Source organism: Bos taurus, chromosome 18 (genome assembly GCF_002263795.3).
Source record: "Bos taurus isolate L1 Dominette 01449 registration number 42190680 breed Hereford chromosome 18, ARS-UCD2.0, whole genome shotgun sequence".
NCBI classification, from domain to species: Eukaryota; Metazoa; Chordata; class Mammalia; order Artiodactyla; family Bovidae; genus Bos; species Bos taurus.
Window position 1 is genome coordinate 55272277 of NC_037345.1, and position 13730 is coordinate 55286006.

Genomic DNA, 13730 nt, shown 5'->3' on the forward strand with positions numbered 1-13730 from the left:
GAGGGAGCTGCCTCCTCCCCCACGACAGCTGGCTCTGGGGTTCTCAAGATTTATTCAGGATTGTGTTAACGGAGGCGGTGGGAGGATGGGGGGCACACTGAGGACCTTCCCCGCCCCCGTGAGGGAGCGGGGAGGCTCGCTTTTTCTTAAAAATATAAATGTATTTATCTGCATCATCACGTCCCTGGGGCACCCAGTTGGCCGGCCCATGGGCCACAGGGCAGGGAAGGGAAGAGGGTATCAGGGCACAAGTCTGAGCGAGGCGGAGGAGAGCTCCGCCTGGAGGGTGGGGGAGGCCTCACAGGGCACCGTGCTGGGCCTGGTATCGGGACAGCACAGCGCGGTAGTGGGACAGCTCCTGGCGCACGGCCACCACCTCCTGCCGCAGCAGGGCGTTCTCCTTCTCCAGGAAGGCTGCCCGCACCGATATCTGGTTCTCCTTGAGCCTCCGGGCGTCGCGGGACCGCTTGGCTGCCTCGTTATTCTTGTACCGTCGGCTCCAGTATTTCTCGTCCTGGGTGGGCAGGAAAGCACTGAGGTCCAGAGGAACCCAACCCCAGCGACAGAAGGGAGGAACAGCTTTGCTTGTGCCTTCTGGGACCAGACTAGAGCTAAAAGAGCCCCCACCACCCCCAGGGGGCTGCTTCTCGCCCAGCAGTGGAGCCGAAAGGAAACTAGGTCTCAGTGGATGGATGGGTACCCAAGGGTCTGGCCTTCTAGAGCCCTTGTTGCTAAGCAAAGTGGACCCATAGCAACAGCTAAGGCAGGAGATAGCCTCCTACCTTAAGCAACTGAGCTTTATAGTCTCCACTGTGCAAAGCAGACCCAAGCTCTTCTCACTTGACAAAAGGCCTGCAGTTAGCTCCCCGTTTGCTAAGGATACTGGTTCCCTAGCAACAAGGCCTTCAGGGCCTGAGGGTGTCTCCTAGTGAAAAGCCCTATACATCACCTTTTCAGATCCTGGTTGCTCGGCTTCCTAGTGATGGGGTTTAGTGTCCCATAAAAACCTCTCAGACCTGGGCCCTTCTGACCTGGTTGCCAAGGCAATCTTATCCCTCCTCAGCAAACAAAAGTGAGGTATGTTAAGTTGCTTCAGTCGTGTCCAACTCTGTGCGACCCCATAGACGGCAGCCCACGAGGCTCCCCCGTCCCTGGGATTCTCCAGGCAAGAACACTGGAGTGGGTTGCCATTTCCTTCTCCAATGCATGAAAGGGAAAAGTGAAAGTGAAGTCGCTCAGTCGTGTCCGACCCTCAGCAACCCCATGGACTGCAGCCTACCAGGCTCCTGTCCATGGGATTTTCCAGGCAAGAGTACTGGAGTGGGGTGCCATTGCCTTCTCCGGAAGTGAGGTGTAAGTGGTCCCAGTGACCACAGCCAGTCTCTGATGCACTGGCTCGATTACTGTCTTGTTTTTGGCCACACAGTGCAGCATGCAGGATCTTAGTTCCCCAACCAGGAACCAAAACTGTGCCCTCTGTGTTGGGAGCTCCGTGTCTTAACCACTGGACTGCCAGGGAAGTCCCTCTGACCCACTGGCTTTGCATAGAGGCCAGAGAGTTGCCTCCTCCCAACAGGCCCTGGATGCAAAAGGGTCTGTCCCGAGACCTTCCCATACCATCATGTTTAGAATTCTCCAGTCCGGAGAAGGAAATGGCAACCCACTCCAGTATTCTTGCCTGGAGGATCCCAGGGACGGGGGAGCCTGGTGGGCTGCCGTCTATAGGGTTGTACAGAGTCGGACACGACTGAAGCAACTTAGCAGCAGCAGCAGCAGCAGTCCTTGAATTTGGCTGTGAGGGAGGACCACTCCTTAGTAACAAGGACCACCCAGAGCTCTGAAAGATGCCCAACCTCATTCCATTAAAGCCTAGTCCCTGCTTGCTAGGACAAATCCAGTTCCTAACAATAGAGCCCTGTGGCAGGAGAAACCACTGGTCTAGATTTGATTTATAGGCCGGTACTCACTGGGCTTCTCCGGTGGTGCTAGTGATAAAAAACGTGTTTGCCAATGCAGGAGACCTAAGAGACGTGGGTTCAACCCCTGGGTCAGGAAGATCCCCTGGAGGAGGGCATGGCAACCCACTCCAGTATTCTTGCCTGGAGAATCCCATGGACAGAGGAGGCTGGCGGGCTACAGCCCATAGGGTCGCAAAGAGTTAGACATGACTGAAATGACTTTGCATGCACACACGCCCTCACTCACTGGTTCAAGTAGTTGTGTCTTACACAAGGACATGGCAAGGTCCTGTGAGACCAGGCCCAGGCACCCCTTGTTAGGGAAGACCCCAGGCCTGGCAAAGACAAAGTGCTAGAGAGATGCAGTTACTGCCCCCAAAACCTCAAATCAGAATGTGGCCCTGGCTGCAAATGAGAACCTGAGGCCTCTCACCAGTGAGCCCAGAAAACAAGGCCTAGAGGGGCTGGCAAAGCCTTCATCCTAGGCAGATGCAATTGCCCTGAAAAAGTGAAAGTCGCTCACTTGTGTCCGACACTTTGTGGCCCCATGGACTGTAGCCCACTAGGCTCCTCTGTCCATGGAATTTGCCAGGCAAGAATGCTGGAGGGGGTAGCCATTCCCTTCTCCAGGGGAATATTCCCAACCCAGGGATCAAACCTGGGTCTCCTGTATTGCAGGTGGGTTCTTTACTGTCTGAATCACCAGGGAAGCCCTATTGCCCTGAAGGATGCCCCAAACCAGAGATTAAAGGACTAACCCCGGCCAAGCTGGCTGCTCAGAAGAAACAAGCTGATACCCCATTCCGAAGGGATGCTATCCTTATCAAGTGTAGTGACTAGTAGACCCTGAGGCCTGCCACAGTGAGGGTTTTGGGTCCAATTGATAGGAGAAACTCCAATCCTGTAAAACCAGTCCCAGCAGGGCTGGCTGAGTCTGAGTCCCATAATGATTTCCTTTTCACAAATCTCGAGCCCAAAACTCCGCCCCCCGTGCAGCTGCCCATGGTCCTTGGCTGTAGGCTGGAAGAACGTGAGTGCTAATCCCAGTGAGAAACCCAGGTCTGACTGTGAAGCGAGGGCCATCCTGGGCTGTGGGGCCAGCATGCACAAGCCTGTGTCCCACACCCAGCAACGCTCACCTTCTGCTCCTCTGGCACCTGGATCTTCCTCGCCTTCTTCATGATTGGCTGGGGCTTGAGTTCCTCTTCAGAGAATCGGTGTCTCCGAGGGTCAAAGGTCTCATGGCCGGGAATGCTGGACAGGGCTAAATCTGCTGGGTCAGGCTCAAAGGTCATCAACACCTCCACCGTATCTGGGTCCACAGGGCTGGGTGTGTCCCGAGAGGTCAGGCCTTGGGGAAACAGAATGTGCCACCTGAGGGCGTATTTATTTGGGGAAGGGGTTCCCCAGATACCAAGGAAGGTCCTTATGGGATCAAACATAAAGCCCACCAGGGATTAACCTCCCTAATATAAAATATGAAGATTCCCTAAGCCACAAAGATGCTTAGCAATCATGAAACCAACTCCCACTTGTCACACAGGAAAACCAAGGCCCAATCCTATGTGACTTGCCCTAAGTAGCACAAGAACCTGGATCACTGCTTCTAAAAGCCTCAGGACTTCAGAGTTAGCTTCTTTCCTATAGTCCTATCCTTCTTAACTGAATCCCCGCCGACCAAAGCCTAGATCCCAGGGAAAAGTGTTCTGATGACACTTCAAGTTAGATTCTTAAGAGTTATTAAGTCCGAAGAGTGAGAAAGCATAATGAGGTTGGTTCAAGCGTAAAGGCTGCCTGTATCTTTAAGAGAGAGCCAGCCGGGGCCAACTGAGGACACAGGTTCAGGGCCGAGTCACGTGCTGGCGCCTGCTTCCCGCCCCAACCCCCAGCCCCGCCGCCACGGGCGCCCTCACGTTTCTCCAGTCCCGCCCTCTCTCTCGTGATCGCGCGTGCGCGAAGCACGGAGCAGGGAGGAGGACTCACGTGGCGCGGGAATGTGCGGCTGGGAAGGGGAGGGCCTTAGTCCTGCCGGGAGGTCAGGGCCAGCATCAGGTGTGTCCGGGAATTCCCGACCCGCTGTCCGCCCGTGGCAACCCCAGGGTGCCCACCTTTCCTCTTGCTCCCTCTGCTCTCTAGGGAACACTCGAGGACGGCCCCCCTCTACATTCTCAGGTCCCAGACATTCTCGCCACTAGGATAAGCAAGATTCTGGGACCCCAGGGCACCTCTTGCAGGAATATAGAAAGCTCAGTCCTTGCCCCAGTCAATGAAAGACCTAGGATGGCGATCCCTTCTGAAGGACTCCCGGAATCCGGGGCGCCCCCCTCTCTCCACTATGGGGACCGAGGAAGCAGGACCGCCAGTCCCTTTTGTCCTGGAGAAACACGTCTGTGCGTCTGTGGCCGGCCCTTGTCTTTCTTGCTCGCAGAGGGCCTAGGAGTTCCGGCCTAGCCCAGTCGCACCGATTCCGGGCCCAGATTCTAGGGCGCAGTCCAGAATAAACTCCGGTAAATAACTCCGGTGTTCTGGGATCTCAGTCCCGACTCCTCGAGTATCCAGACCCTTTGTCCTCACGTCCCACATAAAAGTTCACACGACCTCACCACTGGGCAGGCTTCCTGGAACTTGGGGTCCCAAGTCCCTCATCTCCTATAGGTCCGGGAGACCCAGTTTCCTGATCTATTAGGGAACACAAAATCTGGACACCTCCCTCGACGTCTCCGGATTAGAGGTCACAGACTTCGGGGATGCAGCCTCAGTCCCACCGTCCCAAACCCTGGTGGCACAGCCCCGCCCTCTGGAGCCCAAGCCCCGCCCAACCGGGGCCCAGCCTCGCCCCCGCAGTCGCACCTGCGCGGTGGCCGCCGGCGGCCCCCGAGGGCAGCCCGGGCGGGGGCGTGCCCGGGCGAAGAGCGAGGGGAGGCCGAGCCGCAGGAGCCGGGCCTCGGGGAAGGTGCGGGAGTGCGCACCGGTGAGGGCGCTGGCGACGGGCCGCCCGGGGGCGGCGGGCTGGGAGGAAGCCCGTGTTCCAGCAGGAAAGCGTCCAGGTCCACGTACTCCACGTCGCCGAACGGCAATGTCCGCTCCCACAGTAGCGGCGCCAACAAACCCGGGCCGGGCGCAGCCCCCGGGCGTCCCCTCGGGGACCCGCCGCCCACCACCGCCCCAGCTGAAGCATCCGCCGGGCCCGCCGTCTCCAGGCCCGGCCCGGGGACTGTTGCTGCTGGCGGGGACGCCTTGCGCTCCTTTTCCTTCAGGAGACCTGCAGGCCAGGGAAAGAGAGAGCAGGGTGGGGAGGAAGAGGAAGATCGAGATGAAGAATCAACTCCGAGTGGAGAGAAACGCGAGGAACAAGGGGGTAGATCCCCGCACCGCAGAGATCCAGAGAGCGGGGACACAGAAAGGAGGTGGGACAACGAGAGCAAGGACCCAGAGGGAGGAGGAGATAGAGGCTCAGAGAGGGAGAGAGACCCAGAAAGCAAGAACAGAGACGGGAACGGTGGACCAGGAGAGCGGGGGAGACTCAGAAAGAGCCGAGGACAGGGATGCAAAGAGGGACGGGGACAGAGACCCAGGAAGGGGAGCGGAAGTTCAGAGGTAGGTGGAGGGTTGGGCAGGTGAGAGAAAAAAATGACAACTCTGTAATTCCTCTGTAATCTACAACCCCCACACCCAGCGCACCGTACCCCCTTCTCCCCGCCTCCACACTCTTTAAGGGGGCAGGAAGGGGCTCTATTCCTGGGGCACATTCCTCATCCCTAGACGCCATGTGACCCCAGGAGGCCCCGCCCAAGCCCGTGTAACAACCGTGTGAGTCTTCGACACACCCCCTCCCTTCTCCCTGGACCCCAGGGGTCCAGGCGCTCGGAACCAAAAGGAAGACGGAGCTGGGCCTCGAGTCTTGAGTCCTCGGGGTGGACTGGCATGAGGGCCGGTACTTTTGGGTCCTGGGAGATAGGGGTCTAAACACCTAAGTATCGGGGTATTTAAAGGTTGGACTTTAGGTATTTAAAGAGGATGGACTCTTGGCACTTAAAAGGTAGCTGGGACCCTCCCCGCACTTGAGTCCCTAAGGGAGTACGGTGTCTGAATTGGGTGAGACGGGGGCTAGAACTCACAGCTAGTTGGCTCTTTGGGCTTGCTGGTCCCCTGCAGAAGGCTTCGCAGCCCAAGCAGCGCTCCCCCACCAGGGGGGGCTCCAGTCGGGCCGCCCAGCAGCAGGGGGGCCGGGGTCCTCTCGCTCACAGGCCGCGCCATCGCCGGCACCTGCCCGCAGGCTCACGGATTCATGGAGAGGCGAACAGCTGGCTTGCCAGTCAGCGGCACACTCCGATGGTTCGGGCAAGTGTCTGCCCAGAGGCGGGCGAGCGTAGCTTGCAAGCCTCCAGTATCCAGAATACTGCAAATCCTAGGAGCGACGGGGATTTGCAGTCCTCGGTGCAGAAACGTGCAACTCAAGAGGGTCCCAGAAGAGCACACAGTCTGGGTGAGGGGGTGATCAAATCAGGCGGCCGGCTCTTTGCAACTGAGAGTTCAGGGGGACACAAGGCGCTCCTTCTATATGGTGGGCGAGCCTGGCTCTTGCAAAATCTGCAGCTCTCCCCAAGGAAGGAGCTTTGCAATCTGCACGGAGAGGTGTGCGCGGACCGCCGGGGGAGAGGGCAGAGGGAGGCGGCTGCCTTGAGGCGTGGCCAAAGCAAACTTCTTTCGCGGAAAAAAAAAAAAAAAAGCCAAACCAAAACACCCGACGCCACAGAGCGCACCCCTCCTCTCGGCCCCCACCCGACTCTGGCCTTGCACCCCAGCCCCGTGCCTCCCTCCAGCTGAAAGCGCGGGCCAATCGCGTCCTGACCCCTCGAGACGCACAGCCAATGGGACCCCGGGATCCGCCAAGGTCCAGAAGTGCGAGAGAGGGGCTCAGAGCGTGAAATTTCCTTGCCTTTTGGAGGGAGGCGGGACCCTGACCTACATTTACCCAATGGGAGATGGCTCTGGGGGCGGGACCGTGACCCACTTCGGGCCAATGAGGCAGACGGGAGGGGGAAGCACATGGCTCTGCGCGTGCTGCCTGCCTGGGAGGGTGGGTAATTGGGTGGGAGGGGAGAAGCGCTGCTTAAAGGAGCCACACATCCAAGAAACTCTTTCTGGAACCCGGAAGCCAAAAACCCGACTAGTGGGATTTAGGAAGAGGCAGATGGTTTCTTGAAGAAGGCTACTATTCTTTAGTACCCAAATGTTTCCCCGCCGTGCCTAGAATGAGACCACTGAGATACAGGAAGTATTCTGTCCCTTTAATAGCTTTGTTTTGGGGGTAACTCCCCTCCCCTTGTGGGGAGGCTTGGGAAAGGCAGGCGCAGTCCTCGATGGGGAGTCTCAGCGACCATGGGGGGCACCATCCACTGTAAGATGACACAGGTAGAGGACGTTAGTTTAGGGCAAGATAGGATGGACCTTGCAGAGGGCGTGCAAGGGGCGGGTAGGGGGCGGGTGGGTGTGGGCCAAGCGGGGCTCTACCACAGGGAGGCTGCAAAGGGGGGAATCGGAATGTACCAGGTTGAGAAGCTGGGGGAAAATGGCCAGGTTGCCTGGCACTGGGCTGAACCATAGCGGGGCAGCAGGAGGGTGGAATAGGGACATCCAGTTTCAGCATTAAGCTGAACTACGTGAAGGTATTCATGGGGAGGTCTGGGCTGTACCATGTTGAGAAGCCAGCGAGGTGGACTAGATCAAGGGACTGAACCACGAGGAGGCAGTAGAGGGAGAAGGGGAGTGTACCACGTTGTTTTTTTTTTTTTTTTTCAGTAAGGGACGTGCCAGATTATGGAACAGTATAGGGTTGTACCACATGAAAACAGGGGAAAGGATCTGGGCTGTACCATTTCGGAAAGCCGTAGTTATAAGAACCATGGACCAGTACAAGATCGTACCACAAGGAAACCAGGGGGCTCGGGTTATACACCGAGTTGCAAGTTGCAAGCAGTGAAGAACTGCAAATCACGGACCTGCAATGGTCTAGGACAGGAAGGTGGGCTGTACCATTTTGACACAAAGGGAGAAAGAGCGAGGGAGAGTTCAGGAGGCTGGGTCACACAGAAGCAGCAAGGGAGGGGTTGGACTGCATCATATTGAAACATCAAGGGGAGACACATAGGTGGATTAGACCAAGACGTGGAAGGGGTTGGAGACTGCATCATACCATGCAGGCGGTAGTTGGGGCCTCGGCAGCGCCTCTCGGGGTGCCGGGGGTCCCTGTTGCCCCTCAAGGCCCTGTGGGCCAAGGGCTGCAGGGGCCGGCCGTTACCGCTGAGGCTCTGGAAGATCTGGGACGGAGGATTCTGGCTCAGAAGTCTCAGGGAGTGCATCTGCCACGGAAACGGGGTGGGAAACTGGGAGTGAGTAAAGAATGGCCCTGGAGGCAGCGGGCAGGAAGCCCCGCCCCTGGGGGCGGGTGGGCCGAGTCTTGCTCAGCCCCGCCCCCGACATCCCCAGGGCGGTCGGACCCTCGAATCCCCTCCAGTTCCCTGTCAAGCGAGGGTAGAAGGGTAGGTGAGGCAAGGGGACACCCAGGCCAAGGAACGGGTTGGTGGGTGGCAGGGGGGGGGGGGAGGAATTGGGCTGACAGGGTCACCTGGAGAGAGGTGATATTGAGGGCCCTGTCAATGAGGATCCAGGTAACAGTCTCCGAGCAGGGTGGGGTGCTGAGAGAGCCCTGATAGGTGATGAAGCCAAAGGACTCGGGGAACAGGAGCTCCAGGCTCAGGTCTTGAAGAAAGTAGGCATCATCTGCAGGAATATCAGGTCAGAGTGAAGAGGGGTGCCCCTGCTGAACTCCTCTATGTGCATAAGCCACCCCCCATTCACCTCCCCCCCCCGCCCCCGCACCCTCCCAGTGTCCAGGGATTTACTCTTATAGGAGATGCGGGTGATGGTGTCACGGTTAAGGAGGCGGCTGAGGAACGGGTTTGAGCTACCAGCCACCTGTGTGGAGGTATGCAGTGAGGAGAGAGGAACCCAGAAATCCAAGCTCCCCAATCCCTTCCTCCCCTAGGACCCCAGAGACTGGGCCTCCTAGCTCCCTCTTCTCAGACCCCAGGTCCAGACCTTCCCTCCCTCCCTGGGCTCACATTGACAAAAAGGCTGAGAATGGCCAGGCCATTGGGGCCCCGGGTGGCGGCGCTGAGGTTCCCATAGAGTTCTTGGTTGAAGTGGATGAGCTGCACCTAGGAGGGAAGCACAGAGAGTGGGGACCCCCGGAAGAAGGGGAGGGCAGAATGGGCAATGGGAGCAACTTTGGGGTTCCAAGTCAGGTTAAGGATTAGTGCTCACGAGGTGGAGTGGGGGGGCGGGCTGTGGATTCTATGGAGGAAGATGGGATGAGGCATGAAAAGGAGGGTGACTATGGCTGATTCACGCTGATGTTCCACAGAAAACAACCAAATTCTGTAAAGCAATTATCCTTAATTAAAAAATAAATAAAATTTTAAAGGACAAGAAAAAGAGGAGGGTGAGGTGGGAGGAGGGCTTCCCAGGTGGCCCTAGTGGTAAAGAATCCACCTGCCAATGAAGGAGATGTGAGTTTGATCCCTGAGTCGGGAAGATCCCCTGGAAGAGAAAATGGCAACCCCCTCCGGTATTCTTGCAGGGAGGATCCCTTGGACAGAGGAGCCTGGTGGGCTACCGTCCATGGGGTTGCAAAGAGTCAGACATGATTGAGCCTTTGAGCATGCATGCAGGAAGTGGGAAGAATTTGGTTGACTTAGAGTGAAGGTCAAGGGTCAGAGGTCAGTGGCCATCACCTCAGCAGAGAAACCCTGATGGTTGATCTGGTGTTCAGAGCCAGCTCCGTCACGTGCTCCAAAAAGCAGCCTCAGTTCACTGAGTCGGTGGCTATAAAGGAGGGGACCCCCAGACACATTAACCACAGGCCGGGGCGCAGGCAGGAAGGAGACATGGCGACCGGTGTTGTACAGAGTTCCGCGGAGCTGTGGGGGAGGTGGAGGTGGTCATAGGAATGCAGAGAAATCTTTTCCTGACTGTTTTCCATTCATACATTTCCCACAGCCAATATCCATTTAATCATTCAGCATAGTTTGAACATTGGAAAAGACCCTGATGCTGGGAAAGACTGAAGGCGGGAGGAGAAGGGGACAACAGAGGATGAGATGGTTGGATGGCATCACCGACTCAATTGACATGAGTTTGGGTAAACTCCAGGAGTTGGTGATGGACACGGAGGCCTGGTGTGCTACAGTCCATGGGGTCACAAGAGTCTGACGCGACTGAGCAACTGAACTGAACTGAATAGTTTGAACGCTAATGTCTTTCCAGGATCTGGGCTGATCCTTGGTAGGTGCTCAATAGTGGTGAATTTAATTAACAAGTATTTATTGAGCTGTCAGTATGTGCCATGGATGCCAGGGCGAGAGCCATGAGCAAGTAGACAAAAACTCTGGGGCTCATGGAGCTTCTGTTCAAATTAAGGAGAAACAATAAATACTGAATCATATAAGTAAATGCTTAATTAATTACATCCTATGCCCACACTGAGGAGCACTGGGAGTTCTAATAAATGGAAAACCCAGGGAATTCTCTGGCAGTCCAGTGGTTAGGACTACTGTGCTCCCAATGCAGGGGCCTGGGTGTCAATCCCTGCTTGGGGAACTAAGAAGTTGCAAGTAGCATGCCAAAAAAAAAAAAAAAAGGAAACCCAGAGAATGGAGTAGGGATGGGGTGTCAGGAATGGCTTCCAAGAGGAAGTAACATTTGAATGGTGACCTGAAAGATAAGGAGGGGTTATTTGCAAGGAGCAAGGAGAAGGGTATTCCAGAAGGGGGAATAGTCCGTGCAAAGGCCCTGAGGTGGCCTATTTTAATAACAGTGAAGAAGCCTGGGACCAGAGCCCAGTAAGCAAAGGATAGTGTGGTGATGGGAGCCGGGTGGTGCAGAGCCTTGTGGGCAATGATGGGGTATTCTGTGTTTTTATTTAAATAATTGAATAGATATAACACATTTGGCACAGTACCAGGCACAGGCTAAGTGCTGTGTAAGTGTATGCTGTCATTACTTATCCTAACAGAAAGATTTTGAGTAGGAGAGAGTGGTATGATCCAGTTTGTGTTTTTAAACATCTATCTGTGGGATGGAGAATGGGTTGCAGGAGGCAGAGAAGCAGGCCAGCAAAGATGCTATAGCATCTTTGCATCAATCCCAATGCAAGATGATGGTGAGACCAGTGGAGGGACAACAAATCAAATGCTATTTAGCAGGAAAACTAGAAAGGGAACGGATGGAAACGGAAATGCGGGAGGAAATGGGATGGGGAAGCTCTGAGACTTTTGGTTGGGTGGCCGGGGAGTGCCAAAGAAATAATATTGCAAAGCGGGCAAGAGTGTGGATTCTGGAACCACGCTGCCGAGGTCTGAATCCCAGCCCTGGCACTCTCTGGCTGTGTGACCTCAGGTAAGTAACTTAACCTCTCTGTGCCTCAGTTTCTGCATCCATAAAATAAGGATAATAGTAACACCTATTTCATGGTGCTGTGAAGATTAGAGGATTCATCAAGTTTGAAAACAGTGCCTCGCCCAGGAGACGGTCTGTTTTACCATTGCTTCTAAGAGAGGGGAAGACTAGGAGCCGATCATTTGCGAGTGTTAAGTAGCCTTCCCCCAACGGAGTAGACCTCCTCCTCCAAGGCTAGCCTCTCAACTCAAAGCTCCACCCCCGATCCCCACTCAGGCCCCGCCCCAGTGGATTCGGTAACCCCTCCCACCAGGGTTCTTACCTTCTCTCCCCCGGTGCTGAGTCTCAGAGGGGGCAGAAAGGGGTCATAGAGGACCCTCTTCAGCTCCACATCCACGGGGCTCTGACGCTTCCCCACGGCACAGAGACTCCAGGCTGCGTTCACCAGGCCCCAGAAAGGGGGTCCTGGGAGCCGAGGTGGGGTAGGGAGAAAAGGAAGTCAGAAATAAGGACTGAATCCCTAGACTGGGACCCGCTACGAAGGCTGTCGTCTGGATTCCTGGATCCCAAGAGAGGAAGGGCTGGGAATCTGGACTCCTGGCTCTGAGGGAGGAGGGGGCTGGGATCCAGAATCCTCGGGTCCTAGAAGAATTTTGGAGGCGTTTCCTAAGGACCCCCCCACCTTACCCCCCTAACACCTCCAAGTCTCTGATCAAACTTACCTTAAATTGTCATTGGGAGAAGAAACTACAACTCCCAGCAGGCCCCCGGGACTGCCAAACAACCCATTCACTGCCTGCCTGCCCTAGAGGTCATGGGAGTTGTAGTTCTTTCAGTCTCCTTGTCCCACAGCCGGATAATGAATGAAGTAGGAAGAAGGAGTTGCAAGAGAGGGCAGGAGGAGGCTAGGGAATGGGGCCACTGAACCTCTGGTTCTCAGCAAGAGCCAGGACCTACCTGCCTCTTTCCCAGGAAACACACACACACACTCTTCCACCCCCACACTCTCTTACCTTCCAGTCACTCCCACTCACTACTTGAAATGCGCATATATAATGTCCCATGCTGAGCCACTCGGGTTCAGAAGCTGGGTCTCCTGAGAGAGGGAGGAAGGGGCCGGGACTCTCGAGTCTGGGGCGTGGGGAGGGCGGGCGGGAAGGAGGGGACTTCTGGGTCTCAGGAAGAAAGCGCCCGGCAGCCCAGACTCCAGAGTCCCCGCCCCGGCTGCACCTGGCACGAAGTTTCCCTGGAGATTATCCTTGTAGCTCCACCAGTCCTCTGGGTCAGGTGCGGGTCCGATGTGAGCTGGGGAGAGAGCAGCCTGCACCCCTCTCCGTGGCGCCCCACCCCACCCCTCCCTCAGGGGCTCCTGCCCCAAAACCCAGGCCTTACCTGCCGCTCCCAGTGCGGCCCAGAGTACCAACGCCCGAGGGGCGCTCAGACGAGCTGCAGCCCCCATCCCCAAGAGGCCTCGGGGTGACCCCTTCCCAATGTCCCGGCCGGCCCTCTCTCAGCTTCTCCCCTTCTTTGTGGAACCCTAACCCCTCCCAGGACTTCCAGCCTTCCGCTCCTCCCTACAGGGAGTCCCAGTTCCCCAGTTACGGAGGCAGCCGGGGACTGAGACCCCCCACCTCTCCCGTCTCTCCTCCCCTCCCTCGCTTTGCCTCCCCTTTCTCTCTTTTCCCGAGCCCTCCTGGCTCGCTCTACCTCCCGATCTTCCTACTCCTCTCTCTGCCTTCTCCTTCTCCCTTGGGTTCCCTCTGGGTTCCTGATGCACACTCCCCTTCTTCACTCCCTTTTCATTAAAAGCTCTCCCAAGCTCCCTAACTCCATCCCTCCATCCCGCTTCCCTCACCTCCTCCTCCCTCCCTTCCTTCTCGGTCCCTGCCTCTCCCTTCTCCCTTCTCCCCTTCTTCTCCTCCTCACTCTCTCCCTCTCAGCCTCCAGCTCCTCTATCCCTCCCCACCTCTCCTGCCTCTTCTGTTTCTCTGTCTCCCTCCTCCCTTCCTCCCTCTTGCCCCTCCCTCTCTTCTCTCTCTTGCAGTTATTTAATTTTTCTGTCGTTGTTTGGGGGTGGGGGTGGGGGCTCTCACAGCAGAGAACCCTCCTCTTCGGGCTGGTGTGGATGGAGTAGGGGCGCCCAATAGGCAGGATGGAGGGGTCACTGGGGGGCTGATCCCCAGCTCCCAGATGCGCTGGGGCCTTGGGGGCGGGGGTGGCCCGGACACCTGGGGCCCAAGAGCTGGCAGTTTCCATCCTCCGCAGAAGAGGGAAGGGGGGGCGCTTAAGGTGGAGCTGGGAGAGTCCCCGAGG

General features: G+C 56.7%; 2 protein-coding genes across 3 annotated transcripts; both read right to left on the minus strand.

Annotated features, from left to right (window-relative positions):
* Positions 1-35: 35 nt before the first annotated feature.
* On the minus strand, positions 36-6700 carry DBP (D-box binding PAR bZIP transcription factor). The gene is given in 5 exon segments (NM_001037445.2): positions 36-514; positions 3098-3309; positions 4809-4829; positions 4831-5220; positions 6077-6700. Coding segments are annotated over 5 exon segments (978 nt in total). The 5' UTR covers positions 6216-6700; the 3' UTR covers positions 36-298.
* Positions 6701-7238: 538 nt separating this feature from the next.
* CA11 (carbonic anhydrase 11) lies at positions 7239-13619 on the minus strand. 2 transcript variants are annotated; one of them, NM_175717.2, is given in 9 exon segments: positions 7239-7357; positions 8155-8320; positions 8587-8741; positions 8864-8936; positions 9083-9178; positions 9755-9940; positions 11740-11882; positions 12648-12722; positions 12810-13230. In NM_175717.2, coding segments are annotated over 9 exon segments (987 nt in total). In that variant the 5' UTR covers positions 12877-13230; the 3' UTR covers positions 7239-7331.
* Between the last annotated feature and the right edge of the window lie 111 nt (positions 13620-13730).

What these genes read in the sequence shown, in the direction of transcription:
- CA11 (XM_024977963.2), bottom strand. Translation starts at nt 12,876, where the DNA reads ATGGGGGCTGCAGCTCGTCTGAGCGCCCCTCGGGCGTTGGTACTCTGG. An exon ending in GGCCGCACTGGGAGCGGCAG is followed by an intron (nt 12,723 to 12,809) that starts GTAAGGCCTGGG and finishes CTCTCTCCCCAG; the next exon opens with CTCACATCGGACCCGCACCT. An exon ending in CCAGGGAAACTTCGTGCCAG is followed by an intron (nt 11,883 to 12,647) that starts GTGCAGCCGGGG and finishes CTCGGCTCCCAG; the next exon opens with GACCCCCTTTCTGGGGCCTG.